Consider the following 22,586-nt stretch of genomic DNA (forward strand, 5'->3'; position numbering starts at 1 on the left):
GCATGGCCCGTACCTCCCTAGCCCTCCACACTGTACAGCACAGCCCGCAGGCTGGTACGAAATCACCTTTATTCACAATCACAGCGATCCACGTTCACAAAGGAGGCAGCAACTACCCCGCACTAACAGAAAACAGGACAGATGGCTTCCTCTCCCTCACCCTCAAGCCAGGCAGCCCCTGCCCTTAGGGCCTTTCCTTGCTTCTGAGATGAAACCTTTGTCTGGATGAGGCCACCCCCACCCCACCCCACCCTCACAGAAGGGGTCTTTGGGGTCAGTGACTGGGGAGTCTCCTAGTGGAACCGTGACTTCCCAATGGCCCATTGCAAGGCAAAGGCCCGGCTTGGCGTCCTGACCCCCCGTGCTGTCCCACCAACCACCCCACAGCAGGCCCTCGCCAAAGAACTCCGAAGACTTACACAAGACTGCCCCCTCCCCGAACAATCATTTCACAGAGGTGGCAGCTGAGGCACAGAGGGGCTATGACCTGGCCAAGACCACACAACTGGTTGGTTGCCAGTTCCATGCTCTGCCAGCCACAAGGAGAAGCAGTCTCTGATGGGTGTAAAAAGCCATCTGAGGCAGAGGGCTGGGAGGCTGGGGAAGACTAGGCCAAGACTCTAAGAGCTGGCCCCAGCCCACAGCTCATCAGACAGGGTGGGCAGGGCAAGATGACTACAGCCTAACAGTGGGGGGACCTCACCCCAGAACCAGGAGTCCAGGACCCAGAGGTACTGAGATCCAGCTCCTAGTCCCCTCATCTTTCTGGGGGTGGAGTGTCTTTCCTAAGAACAGGCTCCCTGCCCCGACTATCACTAGGCTCCCCAACTCTGTTTCCTGGCCCAAGCTAGGCTCCCCTCCTTCAGCCTTCCCAGAACATTTTATGTCCTTGTGGAGGGGGTACTCCTGGGCCTCCTGACATATTTGAGCCAGCTATGATAACTGCTCTTAGCCCAGGAAGGAAGGGCACTTTGTGGCTCTGGTGACCCACCAGCCCCAGGGCATTAGGGAGGCTTAGTCTGCCTCTCTGTAAAATGGACACAATTTTTCAGGAAGCCTCCCAATTCAGCCCCTTTTTATGGAGTTCTAAATCATGGTAAGTAGAACTGGCTTTGGACTTTTGGGCTGGAGTCTGGGAAAGATTTTGAAGGGTGAATCCCTCTGCTGCCCCCTCTCACCAGGCATCCCGCACACCAGGGCAGCATTTCTAGGGGCCTGAGGAATGAGAACTCACCAACCACCGCCCCCCCCCAAAAAAAAACCCACAAACCAAATAAATAAATAAATTAAAATAAAGGAAAAGGCTGGTATGATCCCAGGAAAACTCCCTGGCCCCAACCTAGGGCCCTGGTCTCTCCTAGGGATTCTACATCTGTGAGCGTCAGCCAGGCCAGGACAGCACTGAGATGCAGGACAGGTCACAGAGAGTAGATACAAACCTGTTCTTATAGAGTCTCCGACAGAAGACAGATCCTGCTCTCCAGCCCACACCAAGGGGCGAGATGATTGGGGCAGAAAGGCTATGGCCAGGAAGGGGCCCTCCGCATCTGCCAGGGCATGGGCCAGGGACTCAGAATCTGGAGCCTTATGCAGCCTGTCCATCCACCCACCCTGGGTGAGGGGAATAGGGATATGGCATGGAGGCTGCAGTCTGCCTGGGCCAAGAGGTATCCACTGGCCTCCCTTCCACTGGCTGCCAAGCCTAAGGGGCAGAGTAGAGAGGAAGAAGGTGAGTAGGTCAGAATGTAAGGCCGCAGCTCAGGGGCCACCTGGCCACAGCTGCTGTTGAGCAAGTTGTGCACTGCTCACAGGCCGCTGGCTGAGGGAGTAAATGGAGGCTGAAGTCCAATCCATACTCCACCAGCCAAGCCCCATGCCGTGGCTCAGGGTCACATCTGCCCAGAGGAAGGTACATGCTTTCTAAGTCTCACAAAGGTACCACATGGGCTAGAGGGACCTCCTAGAAGTCTGCCCCGATGGGGAAGGATTAGGACAGGCTGAGACCCCAGTTTAGTCCCTCGGCATGTAGGGAAGAGCTAAGTGCAGAGAGGAAGGCAGAGTATAGACTCTACTCCTCTCTGGCAGGTGATTTGCTTCTGCTCCCCACCTCCCTGTCTGCTACCCCTTTCTCCCCAAATCTTCGGGGACCTCAGTTTCCTATGTTTAATGGAGAAGGGAGAAGAGTTTCCGAAACGAAGAAGAGAAGGGGCCCCGCTGGCTTGCCCCTGGCTGGAGCTGAGCCAAGTCTGAAGAGATGGGGTGCGGGGCAGGGCGCCGCAGCGGGCTAGGAGCTTCGGTAGGTCTTGATGATGTCCTTGATGGGGCGGCGGCAGATGGGGCAGCAGGCGTGCAGAGCCTTCTTGAGGCGTAGACCGCAGGCATAGCAGAGGCACATGTGACCACATGTGTAGATGACCGTGTCCACCGCATGCTCATAGCAAATGGTGCACTCGTCGCTCCACTGGCCCGGACCTGGAGTCACTGGTGACTCAGGCAGGCTCACGGGTGAGTTGGGGGCCGTCCCTGGGGATGAGGGAACACCAGTCAGGGGAAGATTTGATCTGATCCCACCGTAGGTAACAGGAAGGGAGCCCCCTGGCTTCTTCTCTCGCCCGCCATTTATCAAGATCTGCCTGTTTACTCTGATGGCTCAATTTCCTGGGCACGAGAGGGGTTTCCTATACTCTGGGAAGCCCCAATTCTGGCCCCTCGACTCCCAGACCAGGCCAGGGTGTCCATGAAGCAGTGAAAGAGAAGGGATGGAGGAAAGGGGCTCAAAATCTTTTAAGGCAGGCCTCTCCTGAGCTATCTTTTGATGTTCCCTGTGTGCTAAAAAAGTCCTTTGGAGAAAAGTACCCAGCCTGGGGACAGGATGGGATACACTCCAGAAATTACCACCCAACAAGTGTTGAGTGGGCCTGCTCCAGCTCCTCCAAGGTCCCAGCCCCGATACAGAGGCTGCATGCTTCCTTAGCCAGGGCTCGGGGTGAGAGGTGTGGTATAGACACCATGGACTTGGAGGGGCCAGCCCACTTACCGCCAGCAGAGCTCCCCAGAGGTCCCGAGCTGCATGTGCTGAGCAAGGGTTCGGAGAGGCGGCTACCCAGGGCACTGGGCGAGGTTGGCGTGGAGGCGGGGGAGCAGGGGAGTGATGGGATGCCCCGCTCGGCAAGGATGGTGGAGCCTGTGGAAGGGGAGGGAGGGATGCGCTAGCCACTCAGAGGCCCACTAGGAGAAAGCTTGAGTCTCTGCCCGCCCGCCTCCAGTAGGTTCCCAGGAGAGAAAGTGGGTGCCACAGCCTCATCATACAGCCCAGCCACTGGGCTCAGGGCAGGATGCCATAAGCTAGCCCAACACCCTGCCACAGCTCTGTTCCTGCCTCCAAACTGGAGGGCCACATTCGGTCTGGTATTACCACTTCAGCACTCTCCAAACAAGCTCCCTGCCTGGAAGCCCTTCCATCCTTCCCCATGCATCCTTCACCTTCAAGAACAAGGCCACCTTCCACCCGCCCAGCATGGCTCTTCCAGCCCTAGCTTCACGCTCCTATCCAGAGCCCTGTGCTCTCCATCACTGTCTCCAGCTATTGGCCACCCTCTCCTCTGCACTGGCATCTTTGAAATGCCCTTTGCCATCTCCCACACTTGTTCTGTCCTACATTCTTTCCCTCTTTCCTTCCTTCACACCTCTCTCACACTCACCTTCCTGTTCCCTCTCTCCTCCCTCCTCCCTTCAACAAGTCCTTTCTGAGGGTCTACCAGGCACTGTGCATTGTGTATACATAAAACTGGGAACAAGACCTACAGAGCTCCTGCCCCAAGGAGCTAACAACAGTCCAGGGAGCTTCTTGGGGCTGCCCTCAAAACCCCTCTTCTTGGCAGCCTTGATTCCCTGCAACCACATTACTCTATTGAAATAAACACTGACCAGCCACACATAAACACGTGCAGGACTAAACCACCACAGATCCTGGGGCGATATTTGTTCTTTGCCCAGGAATGCAGCTTTGTCTCCCCAGTTAAACGAGGGGGTTCCTGAGAGCAGGAAATCTTTTCACCTGTGACTCTCCCACAGGGCCTAACATAATGTCCTTCGCACAAGTGCTCAATGAGATCTTTTTTATTAGTTATTTGTTCTAATTCATTTAATAATCACTTTCTAGGAATACTCATTAGATGTCCAGGATTTCTCTTAATAGTGTTCATAGTTTTCAAGTTCATCATCTCCTTCAGAAAGTCCTATCTCCTACTTGCTTTTCTTGCCTTACTGCACTGGCTAGCATTTTCAGAGCAATACTGCAAGGCATCACGATCATATTCCTGACTTTAATGAGAATATTTCTGGTGTTTCGCCTTTAAGTATGAAATTGGCTGTAGTTTTGGAGTGAAGGAAATAGCCTTCCATTCTCAGTGCACTTAAGTCTTCAACAGAGCAAAGCATTCCTCTGTGAGGTAAATAATTACCTTTCATATATTGCCACTGGTTTGTTTTTTCTTTAGAGTTAGTCGGGATCCCCTAAAACCAATTTGCTCGTTAAGACACCCAATTCTCCAAGCAGCTCAGGAGCACTCTATTTAGTATATATTGAATTCTGGATGATTATTCTTCAACACCCATCTTGGCCCACTTACCTCTTGGGACATTTAAGTCCTGATTTTTTTTTTTTTTAAGCGTCTTCTTTGCTCTAGTCTAGTAAGCCTCTTTGGGTAACAGAAGCCTCACTGGAAAGCTACTTATCTATTATTAGATGATGCTGAGGCAAGAAAGTACCTTGCCCTTAATCTCATTCGTCTGAGGAGCAGTGTCTCCCACTGAGTGTAGCCAAATATCTTTGTACCTCAGCCTGATTTTTTCTGCACCCAAGTCCGATTTCTTTTTATTCTATCCTGAATTTTCACCCCTACTTCTTTCCTTCCTGATGTCTTTTCAGCTAGCCTTATTTCTTTTCATTCCTTCCTGATTTATCTTCCCTCAGTCGTTAACTTCTTAGCATCCCAGCTTCATTTCTTTTCATTCTTTTTTATTTTTTTTAACACCTACAGCACCTGGTCTTCCTAGGTGGTCTCCCATCCAAGTACTAACCAGGCCCAACCCTGCTTAGCTTCCAAGACCAGATGGGATGGGACTTTCATTTTCATTCCTTTTTAAATTTATTTTTCACTCCATCTTCATTTGGTCTCTGGACTAGAGTAGGAAGTCCCCAATGAGTTTGATTTTACAAACTCTCACACACTCCAACAGCATTACATACACAAAAACACATGCATTTAGTTATTCACATGTGCCTATACAGTGTATGCTCATCTTATAGTGTAACTCATGCCCACTCACGTACACACATTATCACCTCCTGGGGTGAGGTCTAAGTTGGGGGCCTGTGAAGCTCAGGAGTCTCCAAACTTGTCTAAGCAAACTTGCTAAAAAAAAAAAAAAAAAAAAAACTTCAGACGCCCAGGACCTATCAAGATCTACAGAATTGAAATCTCTGTAGGCAGTACTCCAGAATCTGTACTTTAGTAGTGCAGATTAGTTGTCCAAGTGAGTCTAATGAAACTAGCCCAGTCTACTGCAGCAGATTAGCAGACAAGCACTGGGAATATCTGCTCACTCTGGGGTAAAAGAGGTCCCAGGAGACACTTTGTGAAAAAAAAGTATTTCTAGTCAAATTAGTGTGGAAAAGCTATACACCATAACCACCACCACTTCCTCCTTAGAGACTTCACACGTGCCTACTAAAGGCCCTGAGAAGTTTAGCAGTAAAGAATGCCCCGCTTTTTTAAAACTCAATATTTCCCAAACTTTTTTGATCCAACGACCCTTTTTCAATAAACACTTAACCCAGTGAACACTCTGGGAAACATGCATTACCCTTAGTCCGCATTCCCCAATCCATTCAAACCCAGGAAAGTATGGCTCAGACTTCAGCAATCCTCATTTCCTCCAAAGCCCTCTGCTCAGGGATTCCCCACAGGCCCCTGAGCCAGGCGCCACCCTGCACATACACCTGGCACCTGACATACCAACCTCTTTTTATTTTTTAGACACACAACCATTCTTGAAGGCAGAGGCCTTTATTCCCATTTTGGAGAAATGAAAACAGTCTCAAAGAGTTAATTGCTGGTGGAAACAACATTTTCTTATTTTTAAGTGGCCACTGCAGTGCGTGTAGTTTTTAGATAGATAAATAGATAGATAGATAGATGGATAGATAGATAGATAGATAGATAGATAGACAGACAGACAGACAGACAGACAGATAGACAGACAGACAGACATTGATATATCGATCTGTGGGAATGTGGGTTCATCAGCTTGAGTGGGACTCAATGATCCATGCTTTTTCTTCCCTCCCGAAGGTGCATCTGGTGAGATTGAGGGCCACAGACTAGACAATGGAGTCCCGCCCAGAATTCATTTCAGTGAATGCAACCCCTTGGCAAGACCACATGACGGGGTGGGGAGGGATTGGCCCTCTTTTTCCCTATCCTGACCCACGCGTGGCTGGGAGCACTCACCGAGGATGCGGATCTGCGTGACGGCCCCGTGCAGGCCGAAGAGCATCCAGAGCGGCTGTGAGGCGTCCACGCACAGCTGCATGCCCGCGGCGGCGCCGTTGTGGCTGAGGTGCAGCTCGCCGTCGGCGTTGACCACCAGGCCCAGGATGTCACCACTGTGCAGAGGCCCGGGCACGCGGCAGACGGCCCAGAACTCCTTGCGGTCCACTAGGGCCTCAGGGCTGAAAGGCAGGTCGGCGGGCCGCAGCGTGCCAGGGTCGCACGTGGTGACGCCGAAGGAGAGCGCGCCGGGCCGCGCGCCGCCCGAGCGCGTGACCTTGACGAAGATGGTCTCGGCCACATGCACGGGCCGGCTGGTGAAGACGAGCGCGCGCTCGTCGCGCCCGTGCTCCAGGCGCGCCACCGTCTGCTCGTCCAGGATCCGGACGTGCGCGCCCGCGCGCAGCGCATGGAAGCGCAGGTCACCGTCGAGCTGCGCGGGGAGCGCGCGGCTGTGCTGCGAGTTGAGCGAGTTCTGCGGGATAGGGCAGCCGACGGCTAGCGTGGCCTCGTCGCTGTCCGCAGCGGGCACGTTGAGGTCGCACAGGCTCACAGAGAGGCGCGCGTCGTCGGCCTCACGTCGCAGTGACGGCCTCCGCAGGGCGGTGAAGGAACGCGGCCGCAGGCAGTCGGGCAGTACCAGCTCGCTATCTGCGGTCAGGGAGGAGAGGACAGGACTACCATCAGGCAGGCCCGATGGGACCAGTCCCCATCGCCTGCACCCTACGACTTATCTTTAAAGTATGCACCATCAACACCCTTCCCAGACTTTTAAAGGCACAGAAGATGCTAAACTAACAAGCAAAGTCGGAAGACCAAGTTGTGCAGGGCATCTATTTGTTTAAGAATTAAGGCTCCAAGGAATGACACCAAAATTGAAAATGAGGGTTGTTATGACTTTAATTAAATTTAGCTTTGAATCCTAGCTCTAGAAATCATAGCTCTCTCTCTACCCCCTCATAGCCTAGCGTCTCCCCTAGGTAATCAGCAACCCCGAAGGCAGCAGAAGACAATAGCCCGGACTTGACTAATTGTCACGAGGTCTGGACCTCTGGCAGCCTAAGGATAGCATCTTGACCTAAATTATGTTTCAGACACTGAGCTGGAAGGTAGAAAGACCCCCTGGCTACTTTTCCATGAAAATAGAGAGATGCCAGAGCAGACCTCGACCGAAAGAAATGGTTTATTACGCTTACCTCACCTCTGACCAATCATTTCCCAAATCCCTTTAAAATGTGATAACTTTGATCTATCTCCTCCTAAGAAAAGTGCACATTCTCCCAAAATTCTGTGGATAATTTCAGGGCATCCGTGAATCACAGAAAGCCGTTCATGGGCATGGACTCCAGACTAAGAACTCTGTCATACAGATTTCCTTTTGAAAACTAGCTTTTCCACTTTCTATGTCCTAAACACCTTTTCATGCCAATGAGTATGTTTCTAACACCATATTTGTTTAATAGCTGTGTTTTGTCCAGCTTTATGGAGTCCTGTAATTTATAATAAAAGTCATCATGCACAATGAATTACCCCTGCATTTCATCCTTTAAGCTTCCCATGGAGGTGTTCCCGCTGTACAGGTAAAGCTCAGAGATGTTATGTGACATCTGCCAAGTGGTAGATCCACGATTGAAGCAAGGTCTAACTCTCAATTCCACAGTCTTTGCTTTCAGCCCCTCCTTTTTATTGAAGCCCTTCTGTGGCAGTCCCCAAATTTGACTAGTGCCACGGCAGGCCACATTGTGGGCCAATCCCTCCCTGGGAGCCTCTTCTCTGAGTGTCGCCACAGGAGAATCTGTGCTTCCTCTCCAGGAACTGGGTAAGAATGGCTGGGGTGCTTGGTGTGAGAGCAAAGCTTGGGGGACTGGGCTGGTATATGCACCAGAGGCCAGAATTCAGCTCTAATCACATCTAGAGACAGTCCTTAAAGCCTCCCTGTTCTTGTTCTCCCCCGCCCAGCCCCCCTGCCTCTTCCAGGAACAGTGTTGTTTGGGCCCAGGCAAGGAGAGAGTGCCGGGCCTTCCCCCCAAGTCCACTGTCTCTCTGAAGAAGCCTCATGGGGCCTAACTGGTTGGGATTTCCCAGCATCGTGCTTGGCAAGGAGAAGGGAGCCGACCGGAAAATACGATTATTCCAGGGAATTGACTCTGTGACAGTGATGGTGCAGAGAGGCTGGGGGGCTGCAGAGAGGCAGAGGCGAAGAGGGCCCAAGCAGGAAGAGGAGGCACAAGAGGCAAAGCGGGGGGACCTAAGGAAGGCTGTAGGGTTGACCTGGAACCCAGAGAACAGCCCCTGTTTTCCGACCCCTCAGGGATTCCAGGCAATGCCCTTGAGGACTCTGGAGGGCTAGAGACAGAGAGGGAAAGGGACAGGAACAGCTGGATGAAGAAGAAACAAGTGGCTCAGAGATGCTCAGCCAGGACCTATAGGAACAAGGCTGTCATAGGGGTCCACACACATATGTACCCCGCATTTCTCTCCCCACTCCACACACACTCAGGACAATCAGTCAGAGCCCATGGATCTGGGAAGACCCTCAAAACAGATTTCTGAATGGGGCTGGATGTCAGCTATCCTGATCTCTGCCCCGTCTACTTGAATATGGAATCCTCTTCCACTTGAATATGCCTACGACCAGGTGCTCACCACCTTCAAGGCAACCTGTGCTGTTGTTGGGCTACTCTGTCTTTAAGAATGTGTCTCCTCCTCCTTGTATTTACCTCTGGGGCTGCCTCTCAGCCCCATACTGAAGACAAATCTCCTCAAGGAATACTCAGACTCTCCATACACCTTCCCACCTCTTAGACAGACTCAGTATTGAACAGAACCAGACTCAGTGGTCCAGATGTGCCCTGACCAGCTCAAAGCACAGTATAGCCATCATCCCCCCTGATATGTACGCTATACTCCTAATAATGCAATCTAAAAGTAGGTTAGGTTTTTAGTAAACAAAATCCATATTCTGGTAGGCAAGATAAGAGCATCATTAAGTGCAAGGGCTTTGAAGTCATCAGCTTGGGTTCAAATCCTGACTCTGCCATTTCCTGGCTATATGACCTTGGACAAATAGCTTAACCTTTCTGGACCCCTCTTCTTCAACAGTGAAATCAGCATTTACTGATTGTTACAAAAATCTATATTCTAATATTCCCCCTTGGGAGGAATGCTGTGAAGGTGAAGTGGAATAAGGTACATAGAGTACCTAGTAGAGACCTGGCATGAAATAATCAGTGGGTTCATATGAAACACTGTTATTATCTTTTACATGCCACGTGGCTCAGAAGAAAGTGCCTGGGCTTCAGGGTGATTCGGGCCTGAGTTTAAATATCCGATCCAGCACTTGGCTGGTGGCCTGTGGGTAAGCAACTTCCCTCCAGCCTCAGCTCACTCACCTAGAGAACAGGGGTAATAACACCTGCCTTTCGATGTTGTTGAAGGGATCAGAGGTAGAGTGAGAAGCCCCTGGCACCTGGGCACCTGATAAATTCACATATTACTATTTGCTCAGGTTGAATCTGTCAGCCAAAGTCAGGTCCAGCTGCACTCAGGCAATTAACTTTTTGGACCTAAATGTAGGACTTTATAGTGGTTATGATGGATACCCAGGAAATAATCACTGAATAACATCCTGACTAAAGACCAGAAAAAAGAAGCTACAAGTGGAGATTAGGATAAGGAGAGGAAGGAAACAAGCAATTGGGAGGGAGAGGAGAGAGAGAGACAGCGCAAGCAGGAGCAAGAAGAGAGAGCAGGAAAATGACCCTTTCGTATTTGCTTGAAATATTGTAGGAGTTGAGAGAGGAGGTACAGGAGATGGTGGGAAACAGCTAAAAACAGAATCCCTGGGGCAAGTGCCCAGCCCAAGTATGTCTTCTCTCCCATCCCCTCCACCCTCAGGGTCAGGAGCAGCTGCAGGCCGCCAGCAAGCTCCAAAATAACAATCCCATCGGTGTGCCCAGCTGCGCCAGAGCCTTGAAATAGATGAAACTTGAGATCGAGGAGCTGGTCAGAGCACCCTCCGCAGAAAGAACAGCAAGGGTCACGGCTGGGTGAGCTGACAGCAAGTCAGAGGTCAGGGAAGGGTTCAGGCTCCCAAAGCCTGGGAGAACACCATGGGAGCAACCTCAGCCCAGGACTGTGCCCTGGGGGGCAGCTTGGAAAAACCAGGCAGGCAACCTATAACCCTAAGCAGTGGCCCCACATTTGGAAGCAACAAGTTATGTAATCTATGCCCGGGACACACAGCTGCCCACTTTGGAGGTTTTGTGATGGGGGAGGGGCGGCACAAGGGCAAGAGAAAGGCTGCTAAACTCAGTCCCCTCCCCATCCTCTCTTTCAGGAAGGAATTTGTCATCTTAAGCTTCTGCCTAATCTGGTGCATGTCAGTGGCTCTGCAGATCCTCTGGGCCAGGACAGAAACCACCGGGCCCTGAAAGGGGCAGAGAGACCCGGGCTAGGGGTTTCCTGCCCTCAGGGTGGCACTCAGGGCACCCACTCACTGATCCACTGTGTGCCCAACCCTGGGCGGAGATTAAGGAGAGAGGGAGAAGCCAGGACCTGGGTCCTGGGGAGCCAGTAGCCCTTAGAAGGATTGAAGCTTGGAGGCATGAAAATATTTGAACACAATTTGTTATAAAATTTTAGTGTCTCTGGTTAGACAGGGACCTTAAAGGAGAGGAGGAAATCTACTTGTCTCTGCCAAGTTCTCACCCAGGCTTGGCTAGAATGCCCCTGGTGACATAAGCAGCTCACCACCTCCAAGGCTATCTATCCCTATCTCTGGTGAGCTATGACTAATGTTAGAGAGCCTCTCCTTGCATGGATCCTTATGTGGCCTGTATCCACTCCTTGGAGCTCCCTTTAGAAGAAGAGCCTTCTCTTCTTTAAGATAAATATCTCTTTTAGGATAATGCTCTCCAACTGAGGCTAAGGTCCCCCTTACTGTTTCAGAGTGAGTCAGAGACAGCATCTTAGAGGAAAAAACAAGATTTGACCTGGGCCTCGAAGGACAGGAGGGTTTGGATTGACAGACGGAAGCAAGAGACACTCAGGTGGGAAAAGTGCATTAGCAAATGCCTGGAGAACAGTCTGAGCAAGGCCCGTGAGGAGAAAGAAAGGGAGAGGAGGGACGGGGCCAGGCGGAGGGCACTAGGGCCAGCTCACACCCGGAGACCCACCAGGCCCTCCCACGAGCTGCCATCAGTGCAGGGGAACCAAGGCAGGGCCTGAGTACTTGGGGTGGGAGGGGCGGCATGGGGCTTCTTTGAAGCAGGGCTTGCCATCAGCCGGAGTCTTGTTTGTTTAGATGCTCACATCCGGAGCTCTGGATAATCTTTAACCACGGGTCAGCCTGCAGCCTCCAAGCAGGCTGGCAGGTCTGCCGCCCGCCCGTTGGGAAGGTGCTGCCAGCCCACTTACTGTCTCCGTAAACATCCTCCTGCTGGTCTCCATCTGGCATGGGGCAGGAGAAGGAGCCAGGAGGGCGGGTGCATGACTTGGATGGGCAAGGGGTTCTCCACCCCTCTGGGCAGTACCCCGAAACCCACACCCACCTCCACCCTCTCCATATAAACCCAACCGCAGGAAAGCTAGGAGAAACAAACACACTTTCTGAGGCTCACGGAGAGAAGGGCGGAATGTCCCAGATTCACTCAAAGTCACAAACTCTTAGAGTTACAGCATCTTCAAGCCACAGAATCTTAAATGTATAGATTCTCAGAATCATCTGGCCTGGTGGTTCTCAAACTTCTTTAAAAAGTGGAACCCTTTTGTCCGACAGAACTCAAAGCTCTGGAAGAAGTCTGAGAGGTGGCCATGGAGCCCTAACACTCAGTAGCTGAAGAGATGCCTCTGCGGAACCCCAGTGTTCCAAGGACCACGCAGCTGCAGGCCCACAGATTTTGTTTCAAGGAACAATTTAAATTTCATGGTTTGACTTTCATCCAGATACAGGGACTTGGTTTTAAGGCTCCCTCTTCCAATGACAGGACTGGCTTGGGGGTTTGTCTATTCTGGTGATTTTTTTTAAAATTAGGTATTCCTTTTTAATCTAAAAACAACAGCCCTTCCCATTTGTGTAAACATTTTTACATATTCGTGAGCCTCACAGACTATCTGTGAGGTAAACGGTGCATGTATAATTATATCCAAATAAAAGATGAGGTGGTTGAAACACAGAGAAGCTGAGATACCTGCCCTGAGCTAGTGAGTGGTCAAGACTTGATTCATTCAGGTCTCCTGCTTCTGCAATGAAGGCTTTGTCCTGAATACTGCAGGGCCCAGCTCCTCTCCTATACACACGACCCGTCCTGGGTGCCCCAAGATCCCCAGGACTAAATCCTGGGCTAAAGAGATTCTAGATGGAAACTATTTCTGGACATGAGAAACGGTCCAATATTGGCAATTACATATGGTTGCACTTTATATATATTCATTCTGGTAGAAAACTGAGTGCACCATGAATAAAAGAACCAGACAAAGCCCTCAAGAGCTCCCAGGGAACTACCGTGCAAGCAAACCCACCCTCACCGCTGAACCATGATGCTGAGCACCCCATCACCCTTCTTCCCCAGCGGGGACCCTGGTGACCTATCTGTACTCAACATTACAGCTGATCCCTGAGGGTTTGAACTCTTGTAAGCTCTATTCTAGAAGTCATTGGAGGCCCACAGTCTCCACACTTGGGGGGAACCCAGACTTAATAAGGAGACCAGATGGACTCATATTTAGAGGACCTGGGAAGTAATGTAGCCTACACTCCAGGGCTTAAGTTCCATCTCCACCAAGCTGTGTGACCTTGAGCAAGTTATCATACCTCTCTGAGCCTCTGTTTCTTTGCAAAATGGATACAATATTAACTTTCTTTATAACATATACAAAGAGGATTTACGCTGCCTTCTTAAAGAGCAAGACAATGCATAATGCAGAACTGCTGATACCACTTAGACCTCCAAATGCTTCCGGTGGTCAGGAAGAGGAAGGGTCATCGAGAACATCAGAGGTAAGGGAAGGCTCCTTGATGGTGGGGAGAGTTTGGTGTTGGGGGCTGATATAATTGTCAGAATTTGGGGTGAGCAAAAAGGAAATACCTGGAAGAGTCTCTGAAGCAAAAGGAATAGCAAGGCATTTTTTCAATCATGAAGAAATGAAAACTGTCAAAGAGGAAGCAATCGTGAATAGCATCCTCAGCTCTCCCCCCGCCATCCCCCCACCATCCCAAGAGCTCGGCTCAGGCTTCTTAAACTAATATTTGCCTCTCAGCCCCTGGCAGCCATGGCTAAAGGTAAATATTGGTTTAGCCTGAGAAACGGAAGCCCCAGATGGCAGTGTGGTCCTCAGCTGGCCAGGGAGGGCTCACACTCTTTGTGCCACCAAGCTAAGCTAAGGCACACCCTAGAGGGGGGACCTGACCCAGGGCCTATCTTCAAAGAGACCCAGGCCCCTCACTGCAGGGCAGCCAGGCTGGCCCACCACCCCAGAAATTGGCCTGGCAGTAGCCTGGCCTTCAGTAAGCTACCCTGAGAGTCTCCATACATCTCTCTCCTCAGTGGGGTTTTTAACCAAGACCTGGGAACCTAGGCATAGGTAGGGAAGAAGCAAAATGTCACATGCCCTTGGGAGCCCCCAACTAATGCCCTCTTAATGCCCTCCTGGGCTCAGCCACTACCATTTTTGATGTGGCAATTAGTCTTCTCACACCAACCTTATACCCAGATCTGCCTGGGAGATCTGAATTCCAGGCCGGCCTGGCTTCTGACTGGCTGGGAAAATTTAGCTAGGCCCCTCGCCATCTCTAGGCCACATTTCCTCTTACTGAAAAACCTGACAGCACAACGGCACAGACGGTGCTGGAAACTTTCTATTCTCATGGCTCCCCAATCTCCACAAGACACCCACTACCTTTCCGCTCACCCCTCCCCTGAAGGATCTGCTCTTTGAATGACCACTGATTCCCCTACTCTGTGCCTATGCACACCCTTCTTGTCTGGCCTGAATTGTTCCTCCTCAACGAGTCCATTTTTTTCACTTCCCTTGGTTCCTGACTTAAAACTCATCTCCTATAAAAAGTCCTCCTGGATTGCTCCCCAGCTGCACCCCACCCCACCCCCAGTCTTAGTCTTCAGCTACCCTTAATTGCAGAATTGGACTTAGGTCACCTCGGAGCAGTTCTATGCTTGAGTAAAAAAAAAACTAAACTCTTCAAGAAGAGAGGTTTTCAATTCTTGTGTCTTCCCCGACTCCTGCACAGTGCCTGGGCTATGGTGGGCACGGAGGGGTGCTCAGGAGCACCCTGTAAGTACATCTTGGCTCATCTGCTTTCTGCCAGGACCCATGGCTGCTCCTCCTGAGCCAACATTTCTGAGAAGAGCCGAGAGAGCTTGAAAAACTGGGATAGGAGCTTATCTCTCCAAGTATTAATCACCCCATTAAACTTATATTTATTTAGTTACTGGCGGGTCCTTCTTCCTGGAGGTTGGAAGCTGTTATTCTTGGAGACACCAGCCAGGCTTGAGCCAGGGTGCCCCAAGGGAACAGGGTGATCTGCTGAACTCCCACATAACAGGAGCCTGGACGGCCTGATGCAGGCTGGTTGGGGCCGCGGTGCGGGCACCAGAGGGCCTGGGTTATTGTTGGGGAAGGGGATGGGACACCCACCCCGAGGTATCGATTAGGGAGAAACACCACCCTGCCTCCACTCTGTCAGGGAAGACGGCCAATCTGTCCATGGCCTGACTCTTGAACCTACTATATGCCAGGCCCCCCAGGGTGTCTCTGGTCTGAGGAGCAGACATTGGCCAGGTGAGGTTTAGAGGGTGCTAGTCACAGGTTCCAGACAGGCAGGAGGGGAAGAGACAGGCCGGGCAGGAAGTCTCTAAAGATGAGACACTGGTTTGGGGAACAAGCACCCTAGGAAAGACAGGCCCATCCTCAGAGCCATCAAAAAAAAAGTGACTTTTTCAGAGCGAGAGCAGAGAAAGCCAGAGGAGCCGGAGGGACCCAGATGGAGGGAGGGAGGAGGCCCAGAAGAACACAGGTGCAGTGAAGTGGCAGACAAGGAGAGAGGGGCACTGGGAAGTGGGGGGAGAGGAAAGAGGAGCACTCTACGCAGGGCAGTGGGCGTACCCCAGAGGGTGGGAGACCAAATGAGGGCATAGAAGGAACAGCACGCCCACCTCTGAAGAGACCTTGGACAGATCTCTTTTTTAAAAATCCATTTAGGAAGAACAAAACGAAGAGATATTTTAATCTGCTAATTGAATTTAAGGGCCATACTCAGTGTTTGAAAATGCCCAGGGATTATGGTGATTTACAGCTGGGACGGAAATCAGCTGGGGCCTCGGCCTTATCGGGCCTTATCGGGTGTACAGAGAGGAGCCTGCTGGGAAATCCAAATGGTACTGCATGAAAACCCATTTATAGTCAAAGAGGGGGAATGGGGCTGGGCCAGGTCAGATGTCTGGGCTCTGCCCCAGGGCGCAGCATATTACTCTCCAGGCCCCTCCCTCAGTCCTTGACGTTCGGAAGCCCCATCTCACCTGGCATGTCCCCATCATATCCACTCTCCCCATTCCCCCACCCCAGCCCTCCTGGAACTTATAGTCCCAGCCTAAGTCCTCTCTTGGAAAGAAGTCTTTCTGGACCCCATCTTCCCTCACTGACCTCGGCCTCCTCTGACTTCTTGCCTCCCTTCATGCTTAACCCCACTGGAGGGTAATGGGAAAGACTTTGCTTTGGGCACCAGAACACCCAGTTCAAGTCCCAACTGTGCCACATCCCTACACAGGCGAGCCAGGTGTTCCCTGGGCCTCAATTCGCTCCCTGCCAAATGAAGATAAAAAACTACTCCCCTTGGGCTGGCTGCTGAGAGTTAGTTAAATGAGATAACCGGAGGAAAAACCACCTCCGCAGAGGGAAGAGACCCTATGACCACAGCGTTTAGCAATTTAGTGTCTTCTCTCCGCTTATGCTCTGATTGTATCTGGAGTGTTTGCTTTGTCTCCCTAATTTTCCAGTGAGCCTAGGGCAGGGTTGGGTCTACCTCAGCATCCCCCATACCCTTTCCTTCATCTAACAAGACATCCACCCATCCCACCACTCTACTCTACCCACCCTGCAAATTTTCCTCAGCATCCTCCACACGGCTAGCACAAGATTCCACTCCGGAGAGGAAGCTGGCTGGTTGAGACATAGGTTCCTCCCTCAGAGCCCTCCCCAATTTGTGTGGGAACAGACATATGAATGGACCAAGGCTAGGCCAACACCTCAGCACCGAGAGAAGTGCGGGTGCCATGCAGTGGAACATAAGGAATGGAGAAGAGACTTCTATCCCAGAAGGCTTCAGGGAGGAGGTGGCTTTTGAGCTGGGTCTTGAAGCCAGAGTGGGATGGCCCCCACTTTCCTTCTGCCCCCGTAACAAGACTGTGGCTTTCTCAAGAGCTGAGACATTCTTCTGTCTCCCACCCTGTGGCTAAACCCTGGACTAAGTCAGAGTATTCCCAATCACTTGACAGATGAGCAGACTGAGGCTCAGACAGAAATGTCCATGCTGAAGCTCAGACTCAAGCTTTGGGACCCCAGCGCCTTGAAATGTGGGGCCCTAAGGATACCAGAATGGCAGGAAGGCAGTCTCTTGAACCTTGGGTTAAGCACTGCCCTCTTTAGGATGGGTAGAAATGACTGAGTCAACAAATACCTACTGTGTGTCAGCTGCTTCACGTAACTCAGTTCTTTGAGCCTTCAGGGACCCTGAAAACAGTTATTACCCCATTTTAGAGATGAGGAAACTGAGGTCCCACAGCTAGTACAGGCTGTCCGGGGTCCACACTGGGTCTGTCTGACTCTAGCCTGGGAACATAACCACTGCCCTTTGTGTCCCGGGCACGTAGGGGCCACAGAAGGACTGGAAAGCAGCTTATCCTCGAGCAGCCTGGGCTCTCTCTTCGCTTGCTGAGACTCAGAAGAGCCCTAATACGTCCGTGAGAATGTAGAAACACTTTCATTGAGTTGAAACCAGAAAGTTCTCAAACTACTAATTAATAAAAACAACCTCCTTGTGTTTGAAACTCAACAAACAGAAAGGCTTCTGAGGATTACTCATTTCTTTGTTTTTACCTTCACTATCTCTTTTTTCCCCACTGTCTATTCTTATTCAAATAAAAGTGTTTTTGAAAAGATTGGCTTCACTGTTTCTAAGCTCTGAAATCAGAAAGGAAACAAGAAAAGTTTTTCAACTACCTCCATGGGAGGTGGGAAGAACGGGTGTTGGGTGAGCACCGACCTGGTCCCCAGGACGGAGCTGGGCACTTTACTCACAGCCTCTTTAACTGAATTTCATCTTCCCACCAATCCAGATTGGAGACACAGCCAATCTGCCTATGGGCCGATTTGTCTGCAAAGCCTATATGTGCGCACACGCACACTTGCCGGCATGCACACCAGTGTAGCAAAGGGGGAGGAATCCTGGACTGGGAGTCGTGCTGGAGACCCAGGAGCAGCCAGAGAGTCTGAGGTCGCCTTCAAACCACAGTACCTGGAGGTGTGCCCTGCACCTAAGGGGCCAGAGGGAGCGGTCACTCACCAAGCAGCTGGACGCCCCGCGTGAGGCCGTAGACATCCACCAGGGCCCAGAGCGGGTCGGCTGTGCGGACCCCATTGAAGAAGAGCATGGCGGCCGAGTCATTGATGCGGTAGAACACGCGGCCCTTCTTGTCCACCCAGAAGGCGATGATGTTGCCCTCGTTTGCAAACTCTTCGGGTAGCGCCTTGGCCCAGAAGCCGCTCTGGGACACCAGGTCGGGGCAGGCATACTTGGGCAGGGAGTCGGGGTGGATGCGGGAGGGGTCCTTGCTCGTGAAGCCCAGGCGCAGGGCCCCGCTCCAGCAGCACTGCTTCTTGGTGATCTGGGCGGTAGGGGGTCGGCCTCAGACAGCCCCCAGCCCAGCCCAGCCTCTCCCCCACCTCAGCAAGCCCCAGGGGAAGGGAGTGCGCCCTTCTCAGCAGACCGCCCCCCGGCAGGCTCCTGTGGGCCATTACAGTGCCCAGCTCGCCCACCATTTGGGCTCCTTTCCCACTCCCAGGAGCTTTCCCACCAGTCTGGAGAGAGGGTTGTCCCCATGGCCACTCCCCTCCTCCCTTGTCACTCAGGGAAGGTTGAGAAAGAAAGAAAAGAAAGAGGCGGAAGAGTAGCAGTGGCAGCAGAGAAGAAAGGGCAGGGGCAGGGTGTCGTGATGGCTGTGACAGAAGGCAGTGATGAGGGGAGAAAGGTCAGAGGCCCACCTTCAGTCTGACTTGCTCATAGATGAGGACCGGGCGGTTACTGAAGGTGATGGCATTGCAGAAGCTGGCCTGCCTCTTGACGGCCTTGTGGCTGAGGTCCATGAGGATCTGGGAGCCCTTGGTGTGTGGGTGGAAGAGCAGTGGGGTGGCCGGGAGCACCCCGCCGGGCAGCACTGGTGGGCAGTGCTTCTGCTTGTGGTGGCATCGGTGAGAGGTGACAGAGAAGGGACCCCCGATGGAATCTGCAAAGGAGCGAGTCACAGTGTCAGAGGACTTGGCAGTGCAAGAGCTGGACTAGAGTCTCCTAGGAAAGGGCAGATGGCTAGGGCATTAGCAGAAATCACCTACTGCCCGATATTTCTACCATCATTGCAACCCACCACTACGGCCACCTTTTGCCACCATCCTTCTCCTGCTACCGTCTATTACTATTTCCCTCTTCACTATCTACCACCATTTACTATCTACCATCATCTCCCACCACCATCTACCCTCATCCTTCACCCATCGTGACCTCCCACCATCATGACCGCCACCACTACCAATTACCATCTACTATTGCTCACTAGTATTTACTACCACCTACCTTCCACCAGCTACCTTTGTGATAAATTAGCATCTTCAACCAACATCCACCACCATACACTGTCACACACTACCACCATAATTTATTTATCTCCTGAATACCAAACCGTGTCCTAGGCACTGAAGATATAGGCATGAGACATACATAGATCCTGTCCTCAAGAAGCCAACAGTCCAGGAAGGGAGATAAGACACAGACAGAAATTGAGATACAAATGGCAGGCAGTGCTAAGTGCCAAAAGGCATGCAGACAGGTCACTTCTCAGGAAGGTGAAAAGGAGAAGAAGGCATCGGAGCTGGGCTGACAAGGCTGAGCTGCAGTGAACAAGTGACCGTGGGGCTGCCACCGGAGACCAGGAAGGTGGATGTGGCAGGCTCTGCAGCGCTAGGACCACGCCCATCTCTTTCCTCCCGCAAGGCCACCTCCCTCTATCACAGGCTGCCTTTCTACTTTACCCTACCAGTGCCTGCATCTTGGACACCGGTGGGCCTCTCCTCCCAGGCTTCCTAATGGAACTCAGATCTTCCTCAAGAACTCCTGGCCAAAGAGGTACGGTTCTTTCTTCTACAGACAGCTCCACCACACCCCAAAATAGGTTAGAGTATGGGACAAGCCTCGGTCCGGGAAGAGGTGCTTTACAAACATGTGGGGTTGGTGTCCAGGAGACAAGGCAGAAAGAGGAAAGAACACAGAACAAGGTGTCAGGTGGCTGATGTTTGTCATTAACTGGCTGTGTGATCTTGGAGAAGTCACTTCGCCTCTCAGGCACAATGGGTAGCCTCTACTCTGTGGCTCTGAGACATGCGTCAGCAGCACTGGCAGAATTAACGCACGGCCTTGGCAGCTGGGGGCTGGGTGCGGGGGTATTCATTTCTTCCCCCAATATCTGTGCCCCATCCATCAGGAGGGGCAGCCCCACCTACCCCATCATCTTGAGGAGAGACAAGGAGGAGGGGGCGATGGGAGTGAGGAAGTAGAAAGCCACGGAATGTGACAGAGGCCTGGGACGTTTTAAATTTTGGTTCTTCTGAGGCAAGAATTTAATAATGCAGAAAGCTTGGTCAGCATCAGGCCTGCCCAGACGCCTGCCGCTCCCCAAAGGGGAGGAGGGGTTTCCAGGAAGGAGAGGAAGACAGGGAGGGAGGAGAGTGGGAAGGAGGGATCCCAGATTTCAGTCCGGGCCGTGTTTGCATCACTTTGCATCACTTTGCGTTTTTGCTTCCTCCTTCCCAGAGGGCCCTAGACACCTGTGTCCCCTGTCCAGGGCCAACTGGACACCCTGTGTGTCAGCCTCCGGGCCTCTCTGGAGCAGCTTCCTGCATGCCAGGCCCATAAGGTGAGAGGTGGGGGTGACACAAGGAGCTTGCCCTGCTCTCACTAAGGAGACAAGACTGGAATCGCCAAACAGTGCCCCGGGGCTCTGAAAGCTGCCATGCAGTGAGGACTGAAATTGCTCAGAGGAGACTCAGACAGTCTGGGAAGGCTACCTGGAAGAGGCTGAGTGGCCCCTGGATAATGAAGAGCAAGGAAGGCCATTCCAGAGAAGGGGACAGTTGGGGTGAAGGGCAAAGCGTGGAAATGGTTACAGGTGCCTTCTCCGGAACAAGTAGCAATTGGGCTCAGGTCAGCTTCAGAAACAGCTTGACTCTTGGTTTCAAAATACGCCACTGGTAAAAGGTAACATTACGTATTGCTTAGGAATGTATATATACGTAGAAACGAAAGCATAAAGGAAAAAAAACATCTGCTAGGTGAACAGATAACAAATTGTGGCACATCTATACAATGAAATACTACTCAGCAGTAAAAAAGGAATGAAGTACCGATATGGGCAGCAACGTAGATGAACTTCAAATTAATTATGCTGAGTGAAATAAGCCAGTAGTTAAAAAATGCATACACAATCTATGGAGCAACTGCAGGGCCCGCATTCCTTTCAAAACCCTTCCTCTCCTTCCATCCTGTCCCGTTTGTATCAATTCTAAGGAAACGTACACCAGGCTATAGTGATAACGAGCAGACTGGTCATTGCTGGGGAGAGTGGGAGGAGAGAGGGAGGGATTACCAAAGGCACAAGGGACATTTGGGGTGATGGATGTGTTCACTATCTTGATTGTGGTGATGGTTTCATGAGAGTATGCATATGTCAAAACTCATCCAATTGTACACTTTAAATGTGTGGTTTAGTGTTTCAATTATACCTCAGTAAAGCAGTTTTTCTAAACCTGCTGAGCCCAGCAGCTGATTAGAGAGCCTCTCCTATGCCGCTTCCCTCACCCCCCCCACCCTCCGGTCTCTGCTCAGACTCCAATCCATGGACCAAATGCAGGACCAACCACCTCAGCTTCCTTCAAAATGCTTCCTCTTCTTCCCACCCATCCCAGTTGGGGTCCTGGGGCCCTGGGTAAATGTACAGAAAACACTGGCTCTGGACAAATATGGTGGAGACATCTAGGAGCCAGAGACCCAGGCCTTGGAAGAACCATCCCCCAGAGCCTCCTTCCCTGAGCGCTGATACCAAGGACCAGCTGGGGGTAAGGCTTCTTTTCTACACCGCACAGAAGGGCTCCCTCCCTGCACTTTGACATACACAATGACCCCTTAGGGTCCCCATCCTATGGATGAGTGAGTTGCAATTCAAAACCAAGATGTTAACCAAGTTGTTTGAGGTCACACAGCAATTAAGTGGCAGAGCCCAGACTTGAGCCTGGTCTTCCAATGTCATCTCCAGGGTCCTTTACCCTACTCAGCATCTAACACTAGAGCTATTTTCCCCATGAGTCCAAGATGGCAGACATAGTTGGGACAGGTTTCATGGAGGAGATGCTGGCCCAGCAGGGGGAGCAGCCCCAACATGGGGCCTCAAGATGTTGGTCCTGTGCACGGCACCAATGCTCCCCCAATGGCCAGTGGTCCTGGGTGGAGCCCCAATTTCGCCATCTGGCTCCTAGCAGAGCTCCCAGGGAGTTCCCCCACATAGTGACAGGTTTACAAGCTTCTCAGGAGCCACAGTGGTGGGGGAGGCTGCTGCTGACACAATGGAAACTCCCCCTCACCGCCCTTTCCTCCTGGGCATTTATGAGCTGCCAAACACAAGCCTGGCCAGCCCTTCAGTTGACCCTCAACCAGCTCCGGACCACATTCCTGCCTCTCCGTGGGGTTTCAGGGGA

General features: G+C 51.8%; 1 protein-coding gene across 4 annotated transcripts in view; it reads right to left on the reverse strand.

The window, feature by feature from the left end:
- Positions 1-50: 50 nt before the first annotated feature.
- Positions 51-22,586, reverse strand: part of NEURL1 (neuralized E3 ubiquitin protein ligase 1) — a 70,509-nt gene continuing 47,973 nt past the window's right edge. For all 4 annotated transcript variants that reach the window (XM_039871295.1, XM_039871296.1, XM_039871297.1 and 1 more), the window contains 5 exons: positions 18,831-19,072; positions 18,133-18,454; positions 6,516-7,205; positions 3,038-3,184; positions 51-2,523 (listed from right to left, as the gene is read on the reverse strand). In XM_039871295.1, coding sequence (XP_039727229.1) covers positions 2,285-2,523; positions 3,038-3,184; positions 6,516-7,205; positions 18,133-18,454; positions 18,831-19,072 — 1,640 coding nt within the window. In that variant the 3' untranslated portion in view covers positions 51-2,284. The remainder of the gene's footprint in view (positions 2,524-3,037; positions 3,185-6,515; positions 7,206-18,132; positions 18,455-18,830; positions 19,073-22,586) is intronic.

Source organism: Pteropus medius, unplaced genomic scaffold (genome assembly GCF_902729225.1).
Source record: "Pteropus medius unplaced genomic scaffold, Ma_sr-lr_union100, whole genome shotgun sequence".
Taxonomy (NCBI): Eukaryota; Metazoa; Chordata; class Mammalia; order Chiroptera; family Pteropodidae; genus Pteropus; species Pteropus medius.